The following is a 19523-nucleotide window of genomic DNA, read 5'->3' on the forward strand; positions in this document are numbered from 1 at the left end:
TATCCCATCAGTAGGGGAGCTTCCAACCCCTCAGTACTCTGGGGAGGAGAGACAGCTAACTGACAAACTCAGTCTCCGGGAAAAGGAGGGATGGCTCCATTCCCCAGAAGGGAAGGTCCTCTTACCAAAGGGCCTAATCCGGCCAGTGCTGCAGAAACTACATCAAACCACTCATGCTGGCAGGGAAGCACTTATCCAGCTAATGGGAAAATACTTTATCACTTCCGGACTCCGACCCCTGGCTGCCCAGGTACAAGCGGACTGCTTAGTCTGCCAAAAGAATAACCCCCGACCGGGACATCCTGTGCCACCAGCTGCCCTAGAACCCACTCCGGGCCCCGGACAAGGGTGGCAAATAGACTTTACTGAGTTTCCCCGGACCCAAGGGTTCAAATATCTCCTTGTTATAGTGGATCGGTTCAGCGGATGGCCAGAAGCCTTCCCATGCCGTAACTGCACTGCCAGGACAGTGGCCCTCAAGTTTGTTAGGGAAATCGTTCCTCGCTTTGGACTCCCCCTGTGAATGGAATCTGACAACGGGACACACTTCACATCAAAAATCATTCAAAGCATCTCACATGCCTTACAAATCCCCTGGAAACTCCATACGCCCTGGAGACCGCAAGCCAGTGGTGTAGTGGAGCGGACCAATCAGACCCTTAAACGGCATCTCTCAAAAGTGTGCCAAGAAGCCTCACTGCGATGGCCTGATGCTTTGCCCCTCGTCCTACTCCGTATCCGCGTTCTCCCAAAGGGTAGATTAGGGCTCAGTCCCTTTGAAATTATGTTTGGAAGGGCATGGCCCATGAATGGCACCCCGGTTCTGTCAGGGGAATGGGAGTTGGGTAATGTTTTTTTGTCACAGTATATGTGTTCCCTGTCTGCTGTTCTCTTGTCTCTTCACAGGTATACCAAGGATTCCCAGCCTCTCCCCTTGGACTCTCCCGTTCACTCCTTACAGCCCGGTGACTGTGCTTGTTCGCACCTGGAAAGACGAGCCTCTCCAGGAAAAGTGGAAAGGACCCTATACCGTCCTGCTGATCTCCCATACAGCGGCAAAGATCAAGGGACACAAGAACTGGATCCATCACTCTCGTCTGAAGGCAGTAACCGCCCCCTCGTCAGCAGGACAGTGGACCATCCAACCTGCTGACTCTTCATCTAGTGACGATCTCAGGCTAAAGCTACTGTTTAAAAGACACAAATAGCGGGCACCTTAATGCTAAAATGGGCCCACCCAGGTACTGGAGACCCTGGGTTGGGAAGACTCTGGTAATTATTAATTGGGTAACATTGTTATTCTTTGTATTGGTATTTCCAAATTGTGCATATCGGGAGCATAACTCCTTTGTTTTGCTTGCGCACCATGTTGCTACTTTAACAAACCAGACTGATTGCTGGGTATGTGCTCCAACTCCACTATCCCCCAAAACGGGAATGCCCCTTGACATGCTGCCCTTGACCCTAGCAGAATTAGCCACCACCAAAGAGCAGGAAAGAACGGACTCACCGTTCTGGAACAAGACCTCTTTACAGCAAGCCACCTATCAGGACCAGGAGTATTCAGTTGCAGTACTCACTGAGGGAGTGTTATGTTTTACCCGAAACCAATCTGATCCCTATGGGTATCCTGTGGGAAAGAGCTCCTGTGTTATTACACAGTGGGCTGATGGGTATTGGATAAAGACCAACAGGGGAGGCCAACGGTGTGGGTGTAATGGTTCCTCCCCTTTTAGGGAAACACTTACAAATAATCTTACCACAAAAAAGGGGTTTGGAAATGTAACTTGCCGTCCAGTTAATATCTCCAATGTAGCAAGCCAATGGTGGGTTTGTAGTGGTCCCTATGGCGAGTGTAATTTGAATGGCACAATTAGAAATGCCCCCACTTGTACCCAGTCAGGAGGTTGGGATGCCCCCCTAGGGGCATATGAATTGTTTAAAAAAGCAGCCAAAGCAGCCTTAAATATCCCAGAAATCCCCTTAAGAAACAGTCCTTATTGGGCCCTACAGGGTCACTATTTTGTATGTGGCCGAAAGGCTTACAAGGTGCTGCCAGCCAACTGGACAGGTAGCTGTTATATAGCTCATGGAGTTCCTCATCTTTCCATAACTGCCACACTGCCCAAAGGAAAGATTAGAAATGCCCGAGACACCTCTGTTGAGTCACGAGAAAAGACCCTGCGGCGACTGACTAAGGCATTGGCGGGCAATGTGAAGAATCCCCTCACAACCGAGAAGCTGGTAGGGTGCTCTGTACTGGGAATAGCGCCACTGTTTACCGGGCCAGCCCTGGCATGCATAGGCCGCTATACTGTAAGGCTGCAGATGGTACTTGAGAAAGTGGCCTTAGAGTTAGAGGACTCGGTTAGTGATTTAGGGTCAGCAGTAAAAACATTAAATAAAGAGGTACAGCAGCTCAGGACGTTTTCCCTCCAAAACAGGCTGGCTTTGGACTATCTCTTGGCATCCCAAGGAGGGGTTTGTGCCCTCATCGGGCCCCGATGTTGTGTATATGTAAATGATAGCAGTTATGAGATCTATGAAAAGGTGGTACAGGCTGAGGCCCATGCCCGAGCCAGAGCACAGGTTGCCTATACTGCCCCAGAGAACGATTGGTTGCAAACCTTGTTTTCAGGCTGGGGTTTGTCGTCTTGGCTTGGTGTAGCCAGACAGCCGCCCACCCCCTCAGACCAGCATTGCTGGAAACACAGGAGGAAGCAGGAACAGGGCACTTAACATATATTCCAGCCCAGCCTTTGAAGCTGTGAAAGCACAGGTGTGCTGCTACAATGTGCCTCTGGGAACAGATACAAGGATTAAGCTCACAGCAGGCAGAGGCCCTGTGACAGACATGGCTCTTAGCCCCAACTAAATAGCATGATGCACACACACCAACATCCTAGTTGGGAAAATATTTACCCTCATAAAAGAAATGTCCAGTAGTCGACACTTATTGTTTCTCTCCTTTGCAAGTGTAAACTACTCTTGCGAAAGCTGGCGTCACCCTGACAGACCAGCCTCAATTTGGCATAAGAAAGGAGAAAGAGAATAAAGGAGTACAGAGGTATAAGTAGGGGACCTACAGCACCATGATTTTTGAGTGCTTTTCACTATCTATCTGCTGGTCAGATAAGTGACAGCCTCCCAAGGCTTCTGCAGCTAAGAGGGTCCCTACGCCTTGTCCCTTATTCGTCTTTCCACGGAATTGAGTGACCGATCCTGGCTTGGCACCGCTGGAATCGAGAGATGCAAGGAGGGTAAGAAGCACCCACACCTGATCTCCTATCTTTAGTGTACACATATTTTGAAATAGAGCTCTATACTTTGTTTTCTTTCTTTGGGATTGTGGCTTCAGTTTTGTAACTTGTTTGTGTGTGTAACATCTCTACATTTAAATAAGTAGGCACTAGCAATTTTGTAACCACATGATTAGAATCTAGCTTAATAAATTTTGGTAACCATTTATGCATAAGCCTGACTTGTTTTCTCTGGTTTACTGTAAAGCAGCCAACACAATTAAAGAACCTCAGCCGTTTTGGCTCTAAAGCCTGGCCATTAGGTGAGAGTACTAAGAGCCTAGCGTTGAGTTGTGCCGCCTCCACGGGGCAAACTCTTGGGGCACCTGTCAGTCAATCCTGGCTGCCCGCTGCGAAGGAGCTCTGAGCTCTAGCAGTTAAAGTCACGGGTGTGGAGAGGCTCTTAGTGCTGCCATTGGGGCACCTGTCAGTCAGTATTGACTGCCCGCTGCGAAGGAGCTCTGAGCTCTAGCAGTTAAAGTCACGGGTGGTTAGGACCTTGGGGCATCCGTCAGCCTAGCCCGGGCTGCCCGCCGCGAAGGGACAGTGCGTCCTAGCGGTTAAAGTCACGGATGGTATAAACGGGCATAGCTGGCACCTCACCAAACATCCTTGGCCGTCGGCTAACACTTGGTGGTTTATTTAGCCTGCTATTGAAACTTCTCTTTCCTGTATTGCTTGTATTACTGGTATTATGCTGTGCAGTATCATGTGTCAGGGCTCTTTTGCAAAAGTTAATAAGTCATTCTCTTCAGGGCTATCACAAAGTGCTTATGCAAAGTCATATTGTAAAAAATAAGTAGCCGAAGTGAGAAAACTCAGAGCCAAGGCTGTTGAGTGTTCTCAAAGGGGGGAGTTGTTGGGAACACTGGGGCATGGCCACTAGGTAACTCGAGGGGATGGAAGACCACAAATGTCGATGAAGCCCCCTCGCACTAGGCCCCGGTGTCCTTGCCCCCCCCCCCTCCTGCCTGGAGGCACTCGCAGCAGCTCTGCGTGCTAGGCCCAAGTATCCTTGGCCCCCCCGCCTGGAGGCACACACAGCAGTTATGCTGAGAATCTGCAACAGTATGTTGCAGAGTCAGACTGCCTGAAACTAAGCAAGGCCAAACAGGGGAGATATGGAAGAACAATGCTGAATAAAGCAGCTTTATGTATAGTTTAACAAATGATACAGAGAATCAGGGAACTAGCTGGGAACTGGATTGGCTGGCTATATGGATACTTGGAGCAGCTTGCTATTGGATAAGTATGCTGGGAAAAAGGATGTATAAAAGCCTGTGTAACTTCCTGCTCTGTTGTGCAGGATTTGAGATTTTATTCTCCCTGTACCTTTTTGCAGCTGCAAATAAACTTTTCTGCTTCTCCACCCCGTTGTGATTATTAGGTGTAGCACACCGGGTAACGAACCACTCCAGCTGTTGTTCAGCCTCTCGGCACTGGGTGCCGGCAACATATCTGATTACTATTTATTTTTACAGTGCAAATATCTAATCAAATATACAGATTTCAATTACAACAAAATGCAATATATATGAAAATGTAGAAAAACATCCAAAATTTAATTTCAATTGGTATTTTATTGTTTAACAATGTGATTTAATCAGGTTTATCTTTTTAATCGTGATTAATCAACAGCCCTACTTACAAGCATGTTTGCTTTTCTTCCGAATATTGATTAGTTTTGGTTTTACTACCTGTGTACAAAGTGTGACGTTAGAATTGCAGTTATTGCCATTTGGTGTTTAGTTTCTAGTGCTCAGGTTTTAAATGTGATATGTAAAAGAGCAGTTTGCATTGAACTGTGTGTTTACGCTGTATAAAGGTAGCCTAAAAAGGTTTAAGTTTCCTTTTTTACTTTAGGGCTTTTTTACATTGGGAAATAGACCAGCATAGCTATAACATGCCTGTCAATTTCCGTACATCTTATACGCATAATAAAGAGGATGAGATTTATTTTGTACTTTAGAGCTCAAAGGGCAACATTTGTTGACGAGCAGCCTGCTTTTAAACCAGTTTTGTTCAATATATTCATTGTGCAGGCATGGCGAGGTTTGGGGTTTTTTTAAACCACCATTTGTAATGATCTTTAGCTAGGCACACCAGTTAGTTTGTGTGAACATGCCTTTGTGCAGTACAGAAGTATGTTTAAGCTGGCTTAAGATTTATCCATAGGCATTTAGTTATAGATCTCTCTTCAGCTGCTCATTGTGTTTGTATTAGAGCAGCAGTGTTGTGTTAAAGGCCATGTGTATAGCCCAACAAAGGATAAGATATTAAAGAAACTCTTGTTCCCATCTTAACTTCTGCCACAAAAAAAACTGTTTTCTGTATCTTTTTAATAAAAGGCTAAGACAGTTAAAATGTAAATTTAAATAAAGTTTTCATTTTAACAATGTCCCTTGTTCCCTTTGCTTGTATAATTTTTCTAGGGAAAACCCCATTTGATATTTCAGATATACTAACTGCCCTTGATTTGGGAGGGGGGAAAAGAGAAAGTTAGTTGAGATGGTCTGGAGTTGCTGCTGCTGAAGTCTGACAGTGAAGGCGAAACAAAACTGCGCACACAAAAAGAGGACAAAAGAATGGCAGTGTTAAAAATACACCCTCTGCCTCTGGTCCTGACTCACTTGCAACCTCACCATTGAAGAGGCACAGGCACAGCATGCAATCTGATTAGTTACTTTAAGATCTGGCACTTGTCAGCATCAATCTATTTAAAGGTATTGCTTTTAGCTGCCTCACAGCAGTGTTGCAAAAGGTACAGACTTGGCCAGCTAAGTTGGACTCTTTTTAGACAGAAAAGATGAAAGAAGAAATAAGATATGGAAGAAAAGGGACACGAGGGAGGGAGTTACAGCAGACTCACATGTTTAGGATTTGTTGAAGACTGTGGAGGTGGCAGTATCTGTGGTTCCTTCTCTGGCCTCGTCTAGCCAGGACACTTTAGGATCAGAACAATGGAGACCTAGTCTCAGGAGACAGTGGGGATGGCAGTCATAGTAGTTAATTTTACTCCTTCCAGTGAGTACACCCTCTGCCCCCCTTGAGTGTCTCCCAGATAATGTATCCAGGAAGGCATGGAAGCCTCACTCCATTAGCCACTCAAAATACATGTTGATTTCAACTATTTCCTCCCCTTTCTAGGATTTTTAAGCTTGTCATAACACATGATTTTATCAGGAGCCTCAAAGCTTTAGCACTATTTATAAACAATCTAGTTTACACCAGTCTATTTGTCTCCAACTGTAGCTGACTTTTTATGAACAATTTTTATTTACCAGCGGAGTTGGACTTATCTTGGACAAGTCAGATTACAAGCCTCCACACAACAGCACCTACCAACTCCAACTGGATGAGGGCCTCACTGGGCTAGGTTCTGTGGAGTACAATAGTCAGATCACGCGTCTCCATTTACATATGTAGGTTGCAGTCTACTAAGCACAGAATTATTTCAGCATGATTGTTCAAGGCCTCTCTCCTATGAAGTGTTTTGGACCCCTCTCAGAGAAGTGTAAGTGTATTTTCAACCTCTGCCCTAACTATCCTGAGAGGGCAAGGTCAGTCACCTCAACAGATTATTTCAATGAAGATACCCACTCAGATTTCTTTATAAAATACTTCCATTTAATAGAAAAAAATCAGACTGCCTTTTAGACAGTAAAGCACAAATATGGCACCAGTCTTCAACACCATAAGCAGCACACTACAGTGGAATCATTAGGGAAGCCAAGAAAGCCATTTTAAGCAAGATGATAAAAAAGACAACTTAAACAGTGCTTTATAATGAATGCTAAGCTCCAAGAGATATATATATTAATTTTACCAGAAACTTCCTTGCAATCACTCAAACCTTTGAAGTAGTTCTAAGGATGATTGAGTAAAAAGCCTAATGTTAATTTAAAGTTCTGTACAATAACTAAACAAAAAAGCCATCATGAATGTAAAAAAGATATATACAAAATGTACAAGAAAGCCCAACTCAAGTATAGGAAACGCACAGTCAGTAAGAAATAGAGGCAGGACAAAATCATATTTGCTCATCTTCAGAGGATGCATCATCTTCTGTGGGATCTGGAGTCAAGGGACGAGCTCTGTAGGGATAGGAGAGAATTTTAACTTTCAAAGCAAATCAATATAACTGACAAATATGCTGACAGAGGTTCTTTTAACAGTGCTCTTCAAGGAGCCTCTGACATACAAGACTAAGTAATGTAGACCACTAGAATTAGTGGCCCTCAATAGATCTCCGTATTCTTTTGTACACTGATGAAATATAGTAAGAAACCCTCAAATCAATATACAGTAGCCAACTCACTCTTTAGCAAATGAGCAACCAAAAGGTAAAAGCAGCTTTAACTAACCCACGTATAGAGCTCCTAAGAAGCCTTTCTCCTTTGGAAGCTCACTCAAGTGCAGAGGATTTTATGCTGCATTAGGTACCCACCTGAGAGCCTTCCTTGATGGCAGGAATTGGTTCAGCCACCTTCCCTTCTTTATCTAGATCATCACACACCCACCTTCCATAGCTTCTGTGGAGCTGAGAGGCTATCAACTGAAGTTTCAGGTCTGAGCATAGTAAACAAATCTGGATGGATGGATGGATGGATGTGTGTGCGCTCTCCAGCTAGGGTTGCAGGATCTGGGGTGGGGCTGGGGATTGGGGCGGGGCATTGGGGCACGGGGAGAGTGAAGGCTCTGGCTGGGGGTGCAGGCTCTGAGGTGGGGCTGAGGGGGGTTTGGGGTACAGGAGGGTGCTCCGGGCTGAGACCGAGGGGTTCAGAGGGTGGGAAGGGGATCAGGGCTGGGGAAGGGAAGCGCGCGTAGGAGACAGAGGGGACATGCCACTGCTTCTGGGAGCCGTGCCAGAGCGGGTCAAGCCCCAGACCCCATTCCCCAGCGGGAGCTCAAGGGCCGGCTGCAGCTCATGTGCCATAGTTTGCTCACCCCAGAACTAGATAAGCAACCCTTGCTTCACTGAAGGGTAAAACCCCAGCACAGAGCATCCAGATGAAGAGGTAAAAAACAAGAACACACTGGTCAGCATCTTAAGGAGACACGGCCTTGGAACTGGACCAAAAAGCAACTATCTATAGCATAGATTCTCAGCTTGCCCTTCCCGTATTGCCTCATAGGCTTGGTGTGAAGAGGCTGAGAACTACTGGTCTACTCTACAGTGTACTTCTCTCCCTACACAAAAGTATGGGATGGGTTGCAGGGAGATAAAACAGAGTGGTGAGGGATCTACACTTCAGTCATCCTTAAAGGACCCAAGTTAAAGCTTTTCCTGTTAGAAGTCAGACTCCCCCCAACAAGACCCATGATGTAGTTTCTGCACCTAGCCCAGTTCCCCTAGATCTCCAAGGGGAAATAAAGAACCCGCTTCACAGAGTTAAACATCATACAGCCTCTTATTTTAGTAAACCTAAAAATAAGAGTTCTGTAGTCAGCTGAAATGTGAATTAGTTAGGACAGAGACAGCACTTCAGGTTCTGAAATACGAAATACGTAGACAGTATCCACAGCTTCCCCGGAGCACAAATCAGAGTTACACCAGTTAGAATAGCAAAAAAAGACTACAGAGTAAGAATGTTCAGAGCAAAGACTTTACCTAAGCATCTTATTGCTAGTTCATCAGTCTTCAGCTGCCTCTGGAAGAGTCAGTGGATTCAAAGATCAAGTTTTATCACAAGAGACTGATAGCCTTTATAGATTAAGCCAGAAAGAGTTGGATGAATCCCTATTAAAAGGTGCTATGAGCTGCTGGACTTTCCTTTCTGGAGGCCATGATCTTAGCCGTTCAGTGATTATTTGCTCTTTGAACAGTGAGCGATTTTTTCCACTTTCATAGCAACTTTTTATACTCTAAACACACTGCAGTTACCGGTATGTAGGAAGTTGCCCCTCTTTGCTATTCTACATATGCATATCTCCAGTAGAACCTCAGAGTTACAAACACCAGAGTTACAAACTGACCAGTCAACCATACACCTTATTTGGAACCAGAAGTACACAATCAGGCAGCAGCAGAGACCAAAAAAAGTACTGTGTACAGTACTGTGTTAAATGTAAACTACTAAAAAAAAAAAAAAGGGAAAGCAGCATTTTTCTTCTGCATAGTCAAGTTGCAAAGCTGTATTAAGTCAATGTTCAGTTGTACATTTTTGAAAGAAAAACCACAATGTTTTGTTCAGAGTTATGTACATTTCAGAGTTACGAACCACCTCCATTCCCAAAGTATTTGTAACTCTGAGGTACTACCGTACTGCTGAAGGGAGCAGTATGAACAAAACCAGAGGCAGGGCATAATTATTGTACGATAAGGAGAGTAATCATTTATACAAGAGGAAAATTGTTGGCTTCCCAAGAAGCATTTGCTATTCCAAGCCCTGTGCCTTGCTTTCTGGTAACATTTTCCCATTGGAAAGACTTAATCCGAGGACAGCACTAACATTTATCAGACATCCACTCTCAAGATGGGCCAAAGATGCCAGTCCAAGTATTTTATACAGACAGCCATAGTGCATCCAGCCAAAGGTTTAAACCAGGCAAAAACCTGTTCATCAAAAGGAAGTGCAACTCTAAAGAACACTGTGCACTTTACTGTAATCTATTTACCTTTACCCTGCCCCCGCAAACAATAGAAACGGATGAGACACAACACAAGGCTACCCCCACCCATAGCTTCCTTACTGTGGCCCAAATAATGAACATGAGTTACCCAACTAATTCAGGGTTAGTGTTCCAATGAGTAAGCCATTTCAAATAAAAAGATTTCTTGCACACGCCCTACCTCCTGTCTTGATTACTGCAGTCCCTGCCCCTTCTTCCCAACTTGCTTCCCTCCAATCCATTTGGAACAGTCGCTGCAATCTTCCATCACATACCCTTTTGAGTCTAATGTCTACACTGTATTTTGTTTAAGTTTCTTGTCCAGGTGTTCAACTCTGCCCCTTCACTGAATCTACTTCAATCATATGCCACATTGTTTGCTTCTTTCACGGCCAACCTCAGGCCACTTCCTGTTCTGTCCCCTAAGCACAGACACTCCCAGTGGTGCAAGGCTACCAAGGAAGTCATTAAAGAACATTACTATTTTACCTAGGAAAAATAGTTGAGGAAGAAGAACCATAATCTGCTACTTTCAAAACAAGCCAGTTTTCACATTATGTTCTTATGTTTGAGACCTGGAACAGCAATTTAAGACCCAAGTTCTGAAGTCTGCTTTGTTGTCTAGTCTAAGCCTTTAGTAGAGTTAGATATTACACCCATTGAGGCACTCTATAGAGAGTCTTTCAATAGATTAGGTTTACAGGAGCAACAGATTGGCTCACTTCAGTGATCTTTGCCAGCGACAACTGTTCATCGAACAGAAGAGTGAGCCAAAAACGCACCATTCTCCATCAGACAGGATATTGTTTTAAGATGGCATAATCACAGGGGCCAGTAGAAAAAGAGAACTCTTTTGCATTTCTTTGTTCAGTGCGTTAGACATTTGTTGCTTCTGAGAAGTTTCAAGTTTGCATGTTTACACCATGTACTGAGATCAGGTAGAGCATGAGTAGAGTGACCGACCATACATCCCATTTTGGCCAGGACAGTCCTGTTTTTAAGCCTTGTCCCACCCGTCCTGACTTTTTTTGGCAAGAGCAAATGGGACAAATGCCCACTTTTGTCAAAAAACTGGAGGGTGGAAGATCGCATTGGGGGAGCAAATGGATATGCCAGCCCCACACCGTGCAAGCGGGGGAGAGAGGAGAGACGGCAGGACTCAAGCAAGCAGTGATGCCAGCTCCTGCTTCATGCAGTGGGCAGGCAGGGCTCAGGCGAGCAGCAACATCAGCCCCGCATTGGGGGAGGGGGGGGTTCGCACCTCAAGCAGGCAGATGAGGACAGGTCTGGGAAGAGGGGGCTCAGTCCAGCTCCCCATGGTGTCCTGCTTTCCCTCTGGGAAATATGGTCACCCTAAGCATGAGGGGGAAGTCATATCCTTCATGGTGACATCTTTGATGCCAAAATACTCGGTAACAAAAATTAAAAGATATGATCTGTTGATTTTGTACTTTCTCCTCCATAACCCAACTTAACAGAAATGAATCCTTACTTCTTAGTAAGTCTTCCTATTCCACTGCTTCCTGCCTCTTCATCATCAGGCATCTGGTTCTCTTTCTCTGCATGTCTTGAGGACTGCCTGAAGAATTCTCCAATCCCTTTTTGCCAGGTTGGTGTTGGTCTCACACATACTGGATTTCCACCAGCATACTTGTTTTCAACTACAAAGGAAATGAGTTTATCAAGCTAGCCATTGAGACAACAGTATGCTGGGCAACCCTGGACACATCTAGTTCAATGATGAAACAATAAATCGCTCACCATAAACCCCTTAACAAACACGGTCGCTAACTGATGTTAAGCTGCAGCTCTGTCCCACCCCATTTTCAGACTAATCTCCGGACAAATTATCTCTTAAGTGGAAACACCTCAACTTCTCAGCCAGTAGCAAGTTTTGCAGGCTGAACTATGTCCCGTCGTTGCAGCAAGGTATCAAATCCTTCCGTGGAGAAGGCCCAACCCCATGTTTCGTTATGGTCCATGGGCGATTAACACCAGGCTGCCCTCACTGCACAGCAGGTCTCACTCGGGGGTCCGCGAGAAGCCTTGGGGGCGCCAGGGGCTCACTTAGGGTCGCTGTTATCACTCCCTGTCGTGTCTCCACCCCGCTTTCGGGCTCGGGACGCCCCCCCCGCGCCGGGTACTGAGGGACCGTTACGCCGGGTACGGAGCGGCCGCGGGGTGAGAAGCTCGGGACAGAGAAGCGAAGGCGGCCTCGCAAGGCTCCAACCCGCCGCGCGACCCCGTCCCCTCGGCCCTGCCATGACGAGCGGCAGCTGGGCCGGCAGGAGCCCACAGGGACCTGGGCCCGAGGAGCTGCGACGCCTGCGGCAGCCCCCGCCCCGCCGTCCCCCACCCCGGGCCGGGCTGCGCGGCCCCAGCAGCGGGCTCCCCAGCCAGCTCGACACTCACCTTTCTTGGCAGGCGGCGAAGGGCCCGCGTTGGCGCTGCTGGAGCCCAGCGCTTTCCGGGGAGCCCGGGCGGCGACCACTGCAAGGGGAGGGAGCGGTTAGTGCCCGGCGGGAAGCGCTCGGCCCCAGCCCCCCGAGGCCTGGGCGGCCCCAGCCCCCCACCCGCTCCCACCCGCACCTTTCCGGTAGGCCCCGCCGGCCCCGCCGCAATCCGCCTTGGTCCGCACCATGCCGAGGCGAGGCGAGGCGAGGGGGAGCTCGGCCCGCGCGCTGCCTGCGGCGGACAGAGCGGGAAAGAGCCCGCGTCCGCACACTCCTCCGGCACCACACAGCTTTTCCCGCGCGCGCGCCCTGCGGCGCGCTCCTATTGGCCCGGAGCGGAACCAGAACCGACCACTCAGTGGTTCTCTGCGGCAGGCGTGGGCGGGGACTCGCCCCCGCCCCGCTTCCCCACCCCACGGAGCCGGGAGCAGCTGTCGGTGTGATGAGCCAGTCCCGGGGCGGGCAAACTTTTTGGCCTGAGGGCCACATTCAGGTTTCCAGAATCGTATGGAGGGCCGGTTAGGGGAGGCTGTCTCCCCAAACAGCCAGGCGTGGCCCGGCCCCCGCCCCCTACCCACCCACCCTCCCTGACAGCGCCCCTGGGACCCCTGCCCCATCCACCCTTCCCTGTCCCCTGACCGCCCCCTGCCGCCCCATCCAACCCCCCACTTCCTAACTGCCCCCCCCCGGGATCCCTGCCCCATCCAACCACCCCTTCATCCCTCACCCCTGGAACCCCTGCCCCTGACTGCCCCCCACTACCCCATCCAACCCCCCCTCCTTCCTGGCTGCCCCCCCAGGACCCCTGCCCCCATTCAACCCCCCCCCCGCTCCCCACCCTCTGACCGCCCCAACCCCTACCCACACACCCCCCTCCGAACTCCCCTGCCCTCTATACAACCCTGTATCCGATGAAGCCATGGGGCGTGGCAGGACCCTCAGCTCCCCTAGTTTCAGCACCTATGTCTAGAGTTTGTCTACGCTACACTGGGAATTTGACCAGAATAGCTATTACACAATAGCTCCCTCCATAGACACTCTATTCCAGAATAAACGTCACTCTGTGTTGGTATAATCAGTGCACTTCTAAACTGGAATAATTATTCTGGGGGGAAAATCATTGTTATTCCAGAACAGAAAGTCCACATGGGAACAGCAGTTACCAAATAGCTTATTCTACAATAACTATTCCAGTCAATTTCCCCATGTAGACAAGCCCGAGTATAGCTGCCAACTGGGAGTGCAAAGGAAACCTTCTGAATGTGATCTGGAGGTAAATCAATGGAAAATCAATGTCTTGCTGAATCTTGTAAACTGCCTTGAATAATAGTTAAAGAGGTGTTGTAATGGATCTGCAGGTGCCCTGTAATAATACTCCAGAGGGGTAGCTGTGTTAGTCTGGATCTGTAAAAGCGGCAAAGAGTCCTGTGGCACCTTATAGACTAACACGTATTGGAGCATGAGCTTTCGTGGGTGAATACCCACTTCGTCAGATGCATGTCATCCATGTATTCACCCACGAAAGCTCATGCTCCAGTACGTCTGTTAGTCTATAAGGTGCCACAGGACTCTTTGCCGCTTGTAATAATACTGCGTATTAGTCTAATTATGGGCTTGTTTACTGTCTGAGTATGTTGGATTAGCTCAATGGAGGACTGTCTGAGGACTCTTGCTGTTAAGCCTACATGGTTAGCTTTCACTAGGATGGATTGAGGCCCACCAAACACAGGCGAACAAAGAACTCAAGCTGGGCTTAAAGAGGAACACTCAGGAGGAGGGGGAGACAATGGGATGCGGGGAACCAGACTACATATAGGAAGCTGGAGGGGTTGTCTAGAGAAGATAGGTCTGCCTAGCTCACCCTGCACAGCTGGTAGAGCTTTAGGTAAGACAAAAACAACGAGGAGTCCTGTGGCACCTTAAAGCCAAACAGATTTATTTGGGCATACACTTTTGTGGGTAAAAAACCCACTTAGAATCATAGAATCATAGAATATCAGGGTTGGAAGGGACCCCTGAAGGTCATCTAGTCCAACCCCCCTCTCGAAGCAGGACCAATTCCCAGTTAAATCATCCCAGCCAGGGCTTTGTCAAGCCTGACCTTAAAAACCTCTAAGGAAGGAGATTCTACCACCTCCCTAGGTAACGCATTCCAGTGTTTCACCACCCTCTTAGTGAAAAAGTTTTTCCTAATATCCAATCGAAACCTCCCCCACTGCACTTCTTCAGATGCATGCATTTTCTCTCCAATGTTTTGTCCTATTAACAAACAATCAATACTTATGTTTTAAACAGGCTGTTCTGTCACATTATTCCACTCAGTTGGATCTGCAGGGTTAGAGTTGTTGGTACAGAGTGCTGTAGTCCAGGTCCTGGTCTAAATTAGAGAATTGAAAAATTCTACTCCAGGAGAGATGAAGGATTAGGCCTGGCACTAGTAGGGATGCACTTGGAGAGAGCAGTGTATGGGTGGAGCTAGCTCTGTGACCTTGATAGGTGTGAACTGCTCCATTTAGCTCAATGGGGAGATAAGCTCTAAGTAGAGCCGTTCAGGAGCAGCTCCAGTACAAGCTCTACGATACAACCGCATTTGCTCCAACCCCTCAGACAGAGACAAACACCTAAAAAGATCTCTCTCAAGCATTCTTACAACTACAATACACCCACCTGCTGAAGTGAAGAAACAGATTGACAGAGCCAGAAGAGTACCCAGAAGTCACCTACTACAGGACAGGCCCAACAAAGAAGATAACAAGAACGCCACTAGCCGTCACCTTCAGCCCCCAACTAAAACCTCTCCAATGCATCATCAAGGATCTACAACCTGTCCTGAAGGATAACCCATCACTTTCACAGATCTTGGGAGACAGGCCAGTCTTTGCTTACAGACAGCCCCCCAACCTGAAGCAAATACTCACCAGCAACCACACACCACACAACAGAACCACTAACCCAGGAACCTATCCTTGCAACAAAGCCTGTTGCCAACTGTGTCCACATATCTATTCAGGGGACACCATCATAGGGCCTAATCACATCAGCCACACTATCAGAAGCTCATTCAACTGCACATCTACCAATGTGATACATGCCATCATGTGCCAGCAATGCCCCTCTGCCATGTACATTGGTCAAACTGGATAGTCTCTACGTAAAAGAATAAATGGACACAAATCAGACATCAAGAATTATAACATTCAAAAACCAGTCGGAGAACTGGTCATTCTCTTTGGTCACTGATTACAGACCTAAAAGTTGCAATTCTTCAACAACAAAACTTCAGAAACAGACTCCAAGGAGAGACTGCTGAATTGGAATTAATTTGCAAACTGGATACAATTAACTTAGGCTTGAATAAAGACTTGGAGTGGATGGGTCATTACACAAAATAAAACTATTTTCCCATGTGTATTCCCACCCCCCACTGTTCCTCAGACGTTGGTGTCAACTGCTGGAAATGGCCCACCTTGATTATCACTACAAAAGCTCCCCTGCTGGTAATAGCTCACCTTAAGTGATCACTCTCATTACAGTGTGTATGGAAACACCCATTGTTTCGTGTTCTCTATGTATATAAATCTCCCCACTGTATTTTCCACTGAATGCATCCGATGAAGTGAGCTGTAGCTCACAAAAGCTTATGCTCAAATAAATTTGTTAGTCTCTAAGGTGCCACAAGTCCTCCTTTTCTTTTTTCTAGTAAAATAGAAGCTTCTTTCTAAACAGTCCTGAGATAATGGAGGAAGATCAACGTCTGTGTGCAATTCAAAGGGCGCTGGTGGCACAAGGAAACTAACTCTACTAAGAGCCGGCACACAGCCAACACAGGGGTGTGCACTTCCTTTAACTCTTCCACCACATATGAGGAGTATGCTTGTCCAATACCTTCATGCACCCAGTCAAGCCCCGCCCCACATCACACAGCTGCAAGTGCCCTGACTCTACCCTGGCGCACATGCAGAGAAGTGCCTGCCTAGTTGCAACTTCCCTATTACTACCTAACCCACTCCCAGTAAGTGCTCACTCCTGACCTCTCTCCCTTCAGATTATGGATCCCTGACACCACACTCACCCTCCTGAAGATGCTGAACCCTCTCATTGCCACTCCCTCCTTCCCACCTAATGGATATGTTACCATAATTTAAGCATTTCTATTGCACCAGCTTTGTAGTATCCAGGCCCCAAATGCAAAGCCCCATCCCGGTTGTCTGGAAAGGACACTGCGCTCCCCTATTCTTAGGTTTAGCCACTGCTGGGAAGTTTTGTGTTTTGGATTTTCTAAATTAATTCTTCTGCCCTCTTTATGGGTGGGGGAGGGGGCGTTTGAGTAAAATGCTGGAGTTTGCCATTGGCTTCAATAGGGCCCAGATTCTCCACTTTGGGAAGAGGTATGCATTTCAGGGTTGGGCTCAGTCTGACACCTTGGAATTCCAGTCAAGGCCCCTCTGATAAAAAACACTGCCCTTTTTTCTAGAGGTTCTACCTGGGCTCTGCTAGCTGCAGCATCCCACTGAGATGAGCTGTCTTGGTGGGTTGCAGATGGAAGGGGAGCAGTCACTGGCTCCGTCATGTTTAAGCTGTTGAAGATCCAGACAGACATCCTGATTCCCCTCCCTTCCCAGATGCTGAGCTATCCCACAATACCTCCATGGACTAGCTCATATCCCCATTCTAAATGCAGAACCATCCTACAATCCCTCTCCCTTTCCTAGTTGTTGAACTCTCCCACAGCAACTGTTGGGATGGTGCCAAATTGGTGTGGCCATACTCAATGAATGGTGTGAGCATAACTTGACATGACTTAAACATGGTTGAAGGGCTGCAGAGGATCCTGGGAGCAGAGTCCCCTTAAGCAGAACCAGATTTGCTAAAGGACTGGCAAAGCCTGCATGTGCAATCAATATTGAACCGATTGGTCGGCAAGTATGGGCCATGCAAAAGTAAACATCACATGCATAAAGTTCCAGCAAGGAGCATAGATCGACCTGGTTATAGTGACCTTATAGCATCACGCAGAGAGCCAGAGTGGATGATTGATGAGTGAGTAAACATGGAGTGATCTTCATTCAGTACCACCCCCCAGCCCGTTCTAAAATACTAATCAGATAAAATTAATAACCGCATGCCCATTGGGCATGCTTTTGAGACATGTGACTCCTTTGAGGAAAAAGTATAAAAATCAAGCAAATTAAATTACTGTTGGGATTCCTTAACTGACCCTTGAAGAAGCTGTTTGACAGACCAAAACTCTGCTCCGTGGGCTTGAGTAGGACTGTGACTGAATTGGTTCGTTAGCATGGACCCCTCCCCCCCCCCCGACTTGGTAAGGCAACTCCCATCTTTTCATATGCTGTGTATTTATACCTCTCTACTGTATTTTCCATTCCACGCATCTGATGAAGTGGGGTTTAGCCCATGAAAGCTTAAGCCCGGATAAATTTGGTAGTCTCTAAGGTGCCACAAGGACTTCTCACTGTTTTTGCTAATACAGACTAATGCGGCTACCACTCTGAAACCTGTGACCAGAGGGGTTTCCTGGATAAGGACTTGCCTCGAAGAAATCCAATATAGACCAGAGGGCTGAGGAGACCAGACCTGGAGAGAAGCAGCATCCGTAGAATTGGTAATCACCTTCTCTGGTTGCCAAGCAGGAGCTGTGTGAAGCTAGCGCAGGGCCTGTTTGTGTATGTTTGTGAAAGAGAGGCTCACTAAGAAGAATGTATAGCTCTTAATGTATAGCTCTTAATGTCTAACATAGGAGTTATGTTCTTTATCGCTTGTGTAATTCCTTCTCAGTAAACTGCTGTGCATTGAAGATATTTACTGTGGACCTTTTTCACTGATAGGACAGTAATTTGCGCTACTGGGAGCCAGTAAAGATCCATTTCAGGGGTAGTAGTAGCCCCTGGTGCCAACACAGCCATCCCAGACAAGTGCATGTTCCTCTTCCTCCTCTGTGCAATCTGATTTTCCTTCTCCCAACTGCCAAATCCTCTCATGTCACTCCTCCTTTAGACAAAACATCCTAATCCTCTCTCTCAGCTGCTAAATCCTCCTCCCTTACCCCTCCGACTACTCCAGATGAGCATCTTGATCCACCACCCAGCTGCCAAATATCCCCAGAACAGCAACCCACACAGACCAATGTCATCCCCATACACTGATAGCCTTGCCTTTCATCCTTCTGCTTCATGTACATGGTTCTGGCTCATCCTCCCACACTAGAGCTGCACAACATTAGCACATCGATCCGGATTCCCCCCACCCCCAACCCCACTGCTCTATTGACAGCATTGCTTGCTGGAGTCAGGGATGTAGAACGCCTGGGAAATATCAGACTAGAAGTTTTCAGAATGCCCCTCAAGCAGCCCAGAAGGAGCAGGACACAGACATGGGAACTGAGGAAAAACAGACTAGTGCGGGATGCACTGACAGGAAAGCTTCATTCCTAAGCAAAGTGAGGAGGAGCTGCTGCACAAAAGGAGATAGTGAATGCATTTATTGGATATGCTCTAGGAACCAAGCCTCAGGAAGCAAGACCTGGTCTACACTACGATGTTAGATCGACATATGCCATGTTAGGTCAAATTTATAATGTGTGTGTCTATACTACTGAGCCCTTTCCACCAACCTAAAGAGCTTGAAAAATCAACGCCTGTACTCAGTGGTGAGCTGGAGCCGGTTCGCACTGGTTCGCTAGAACTGGTTGTTAAATTTAGAAGCCCTTTTAGAACTGGTTGTTCCTCGCGGAACAACCGGTTCTAAAAGGGCTTCTAAATTTAACCAGCCAAAAGTAGCGCCTTAGGCGCCGACTCCACAGGTACTCCAGCCCTGGAGGACCCAAGAGGAAAATTTGGTGGGTGCCGAGCACCCACTGGCAGCTCCCTGCCCCACCCCCAACCCCAGCTCACCTCACCTCTGCCTCCTCCCCTGAACGCACCGCCCCGCTCTGCTTCTCTGCCCCCCAGGCTTCCCACGAATCAGCTGTTCGCGCAGGAAGCCGAGGCAGGCTGAGAAGCAAGCGGCGGCTTTCTGCTCAGGCCCGAGGGGGGGGAAGGGCGCGAGGAGGGCGGCCCACGCCGCAGCAGGTAACCTGGGGGGTGGGGGAGGAGCATGCAGGGGAACCAACCCCCACCCCAGCTCACCTCCGCCACCCTCA

The 19523-nt window shown here is 47.7% G+C and overlaps 1 protein-coding gene across 1 annotated transcript; it reads right to left on the reverse strand.

The window, feature by feature from the left end:
• Positions 1–6904: 6904 nt before the first annotated feature.
• PCLAF (PCNA clamp associated factor) lies at positions 6905–12671 on the reverse strand. The gene is made up of 4 exons (XM_084641835.1): positions 12501–12671; positions 12324–12401; positions 11404–11572; positions 6905–7393 (listed from the first exon to the last, which is right to left on the reverse strand). The coding sequence occupies exons 1-4, from the start codon at positions 12550–12552 to the stop codon at positions 7330–7332; spliced, it is 363 nt and encodes a 120-aa protein (XP_084497961.1). The 5' UTR covers positions 12553–12671; the 3' UTR covers positions 6905–7329.
• Between the last annotated feature and the right edge of the window lie 6852 nt (positions 12672–19523).

The sequence above is a fragment of the Lepidochelys olivacea genome (assembly GCF_965140295.1).
Source record: "Lepidochelys olivacea isolate rLepOli2 genome assembly, chromosome: 10".
Taxonomy (NCBI): domain Eukaryota; kingdom Metazoa; phylum Chordata; order Testudines; family Cheloniidae; genus Lepidochelys; species Lepidochelys olivacea.

Excerpts from the sequence above, each read along its gene's own strand:
- PCLAF (XM_084641835.1), bottom strand. The coding sequence starts at position 12,552 with ATGGTGCGGACCAAGGCGGATTGCGGCGGGGCCGGCGGGGCCTACCGG. Across the intron at positions 12,402-12,500 it reads CGGCGGGGCCTACCGGAAAG|TGGTCGCCGCCCGGGCTCCC; the intron begins GTGCGGGTGGGA and ends CTCCCCTTGCAG. Across the intron at positions 7,394-11,403 it reads ATAGGAAGACTTACTAAGAA|AGCTCGTCCCTTGACTCCAG; the intron begins GTAAGGATTCAT and ends CTATCCCTACAG.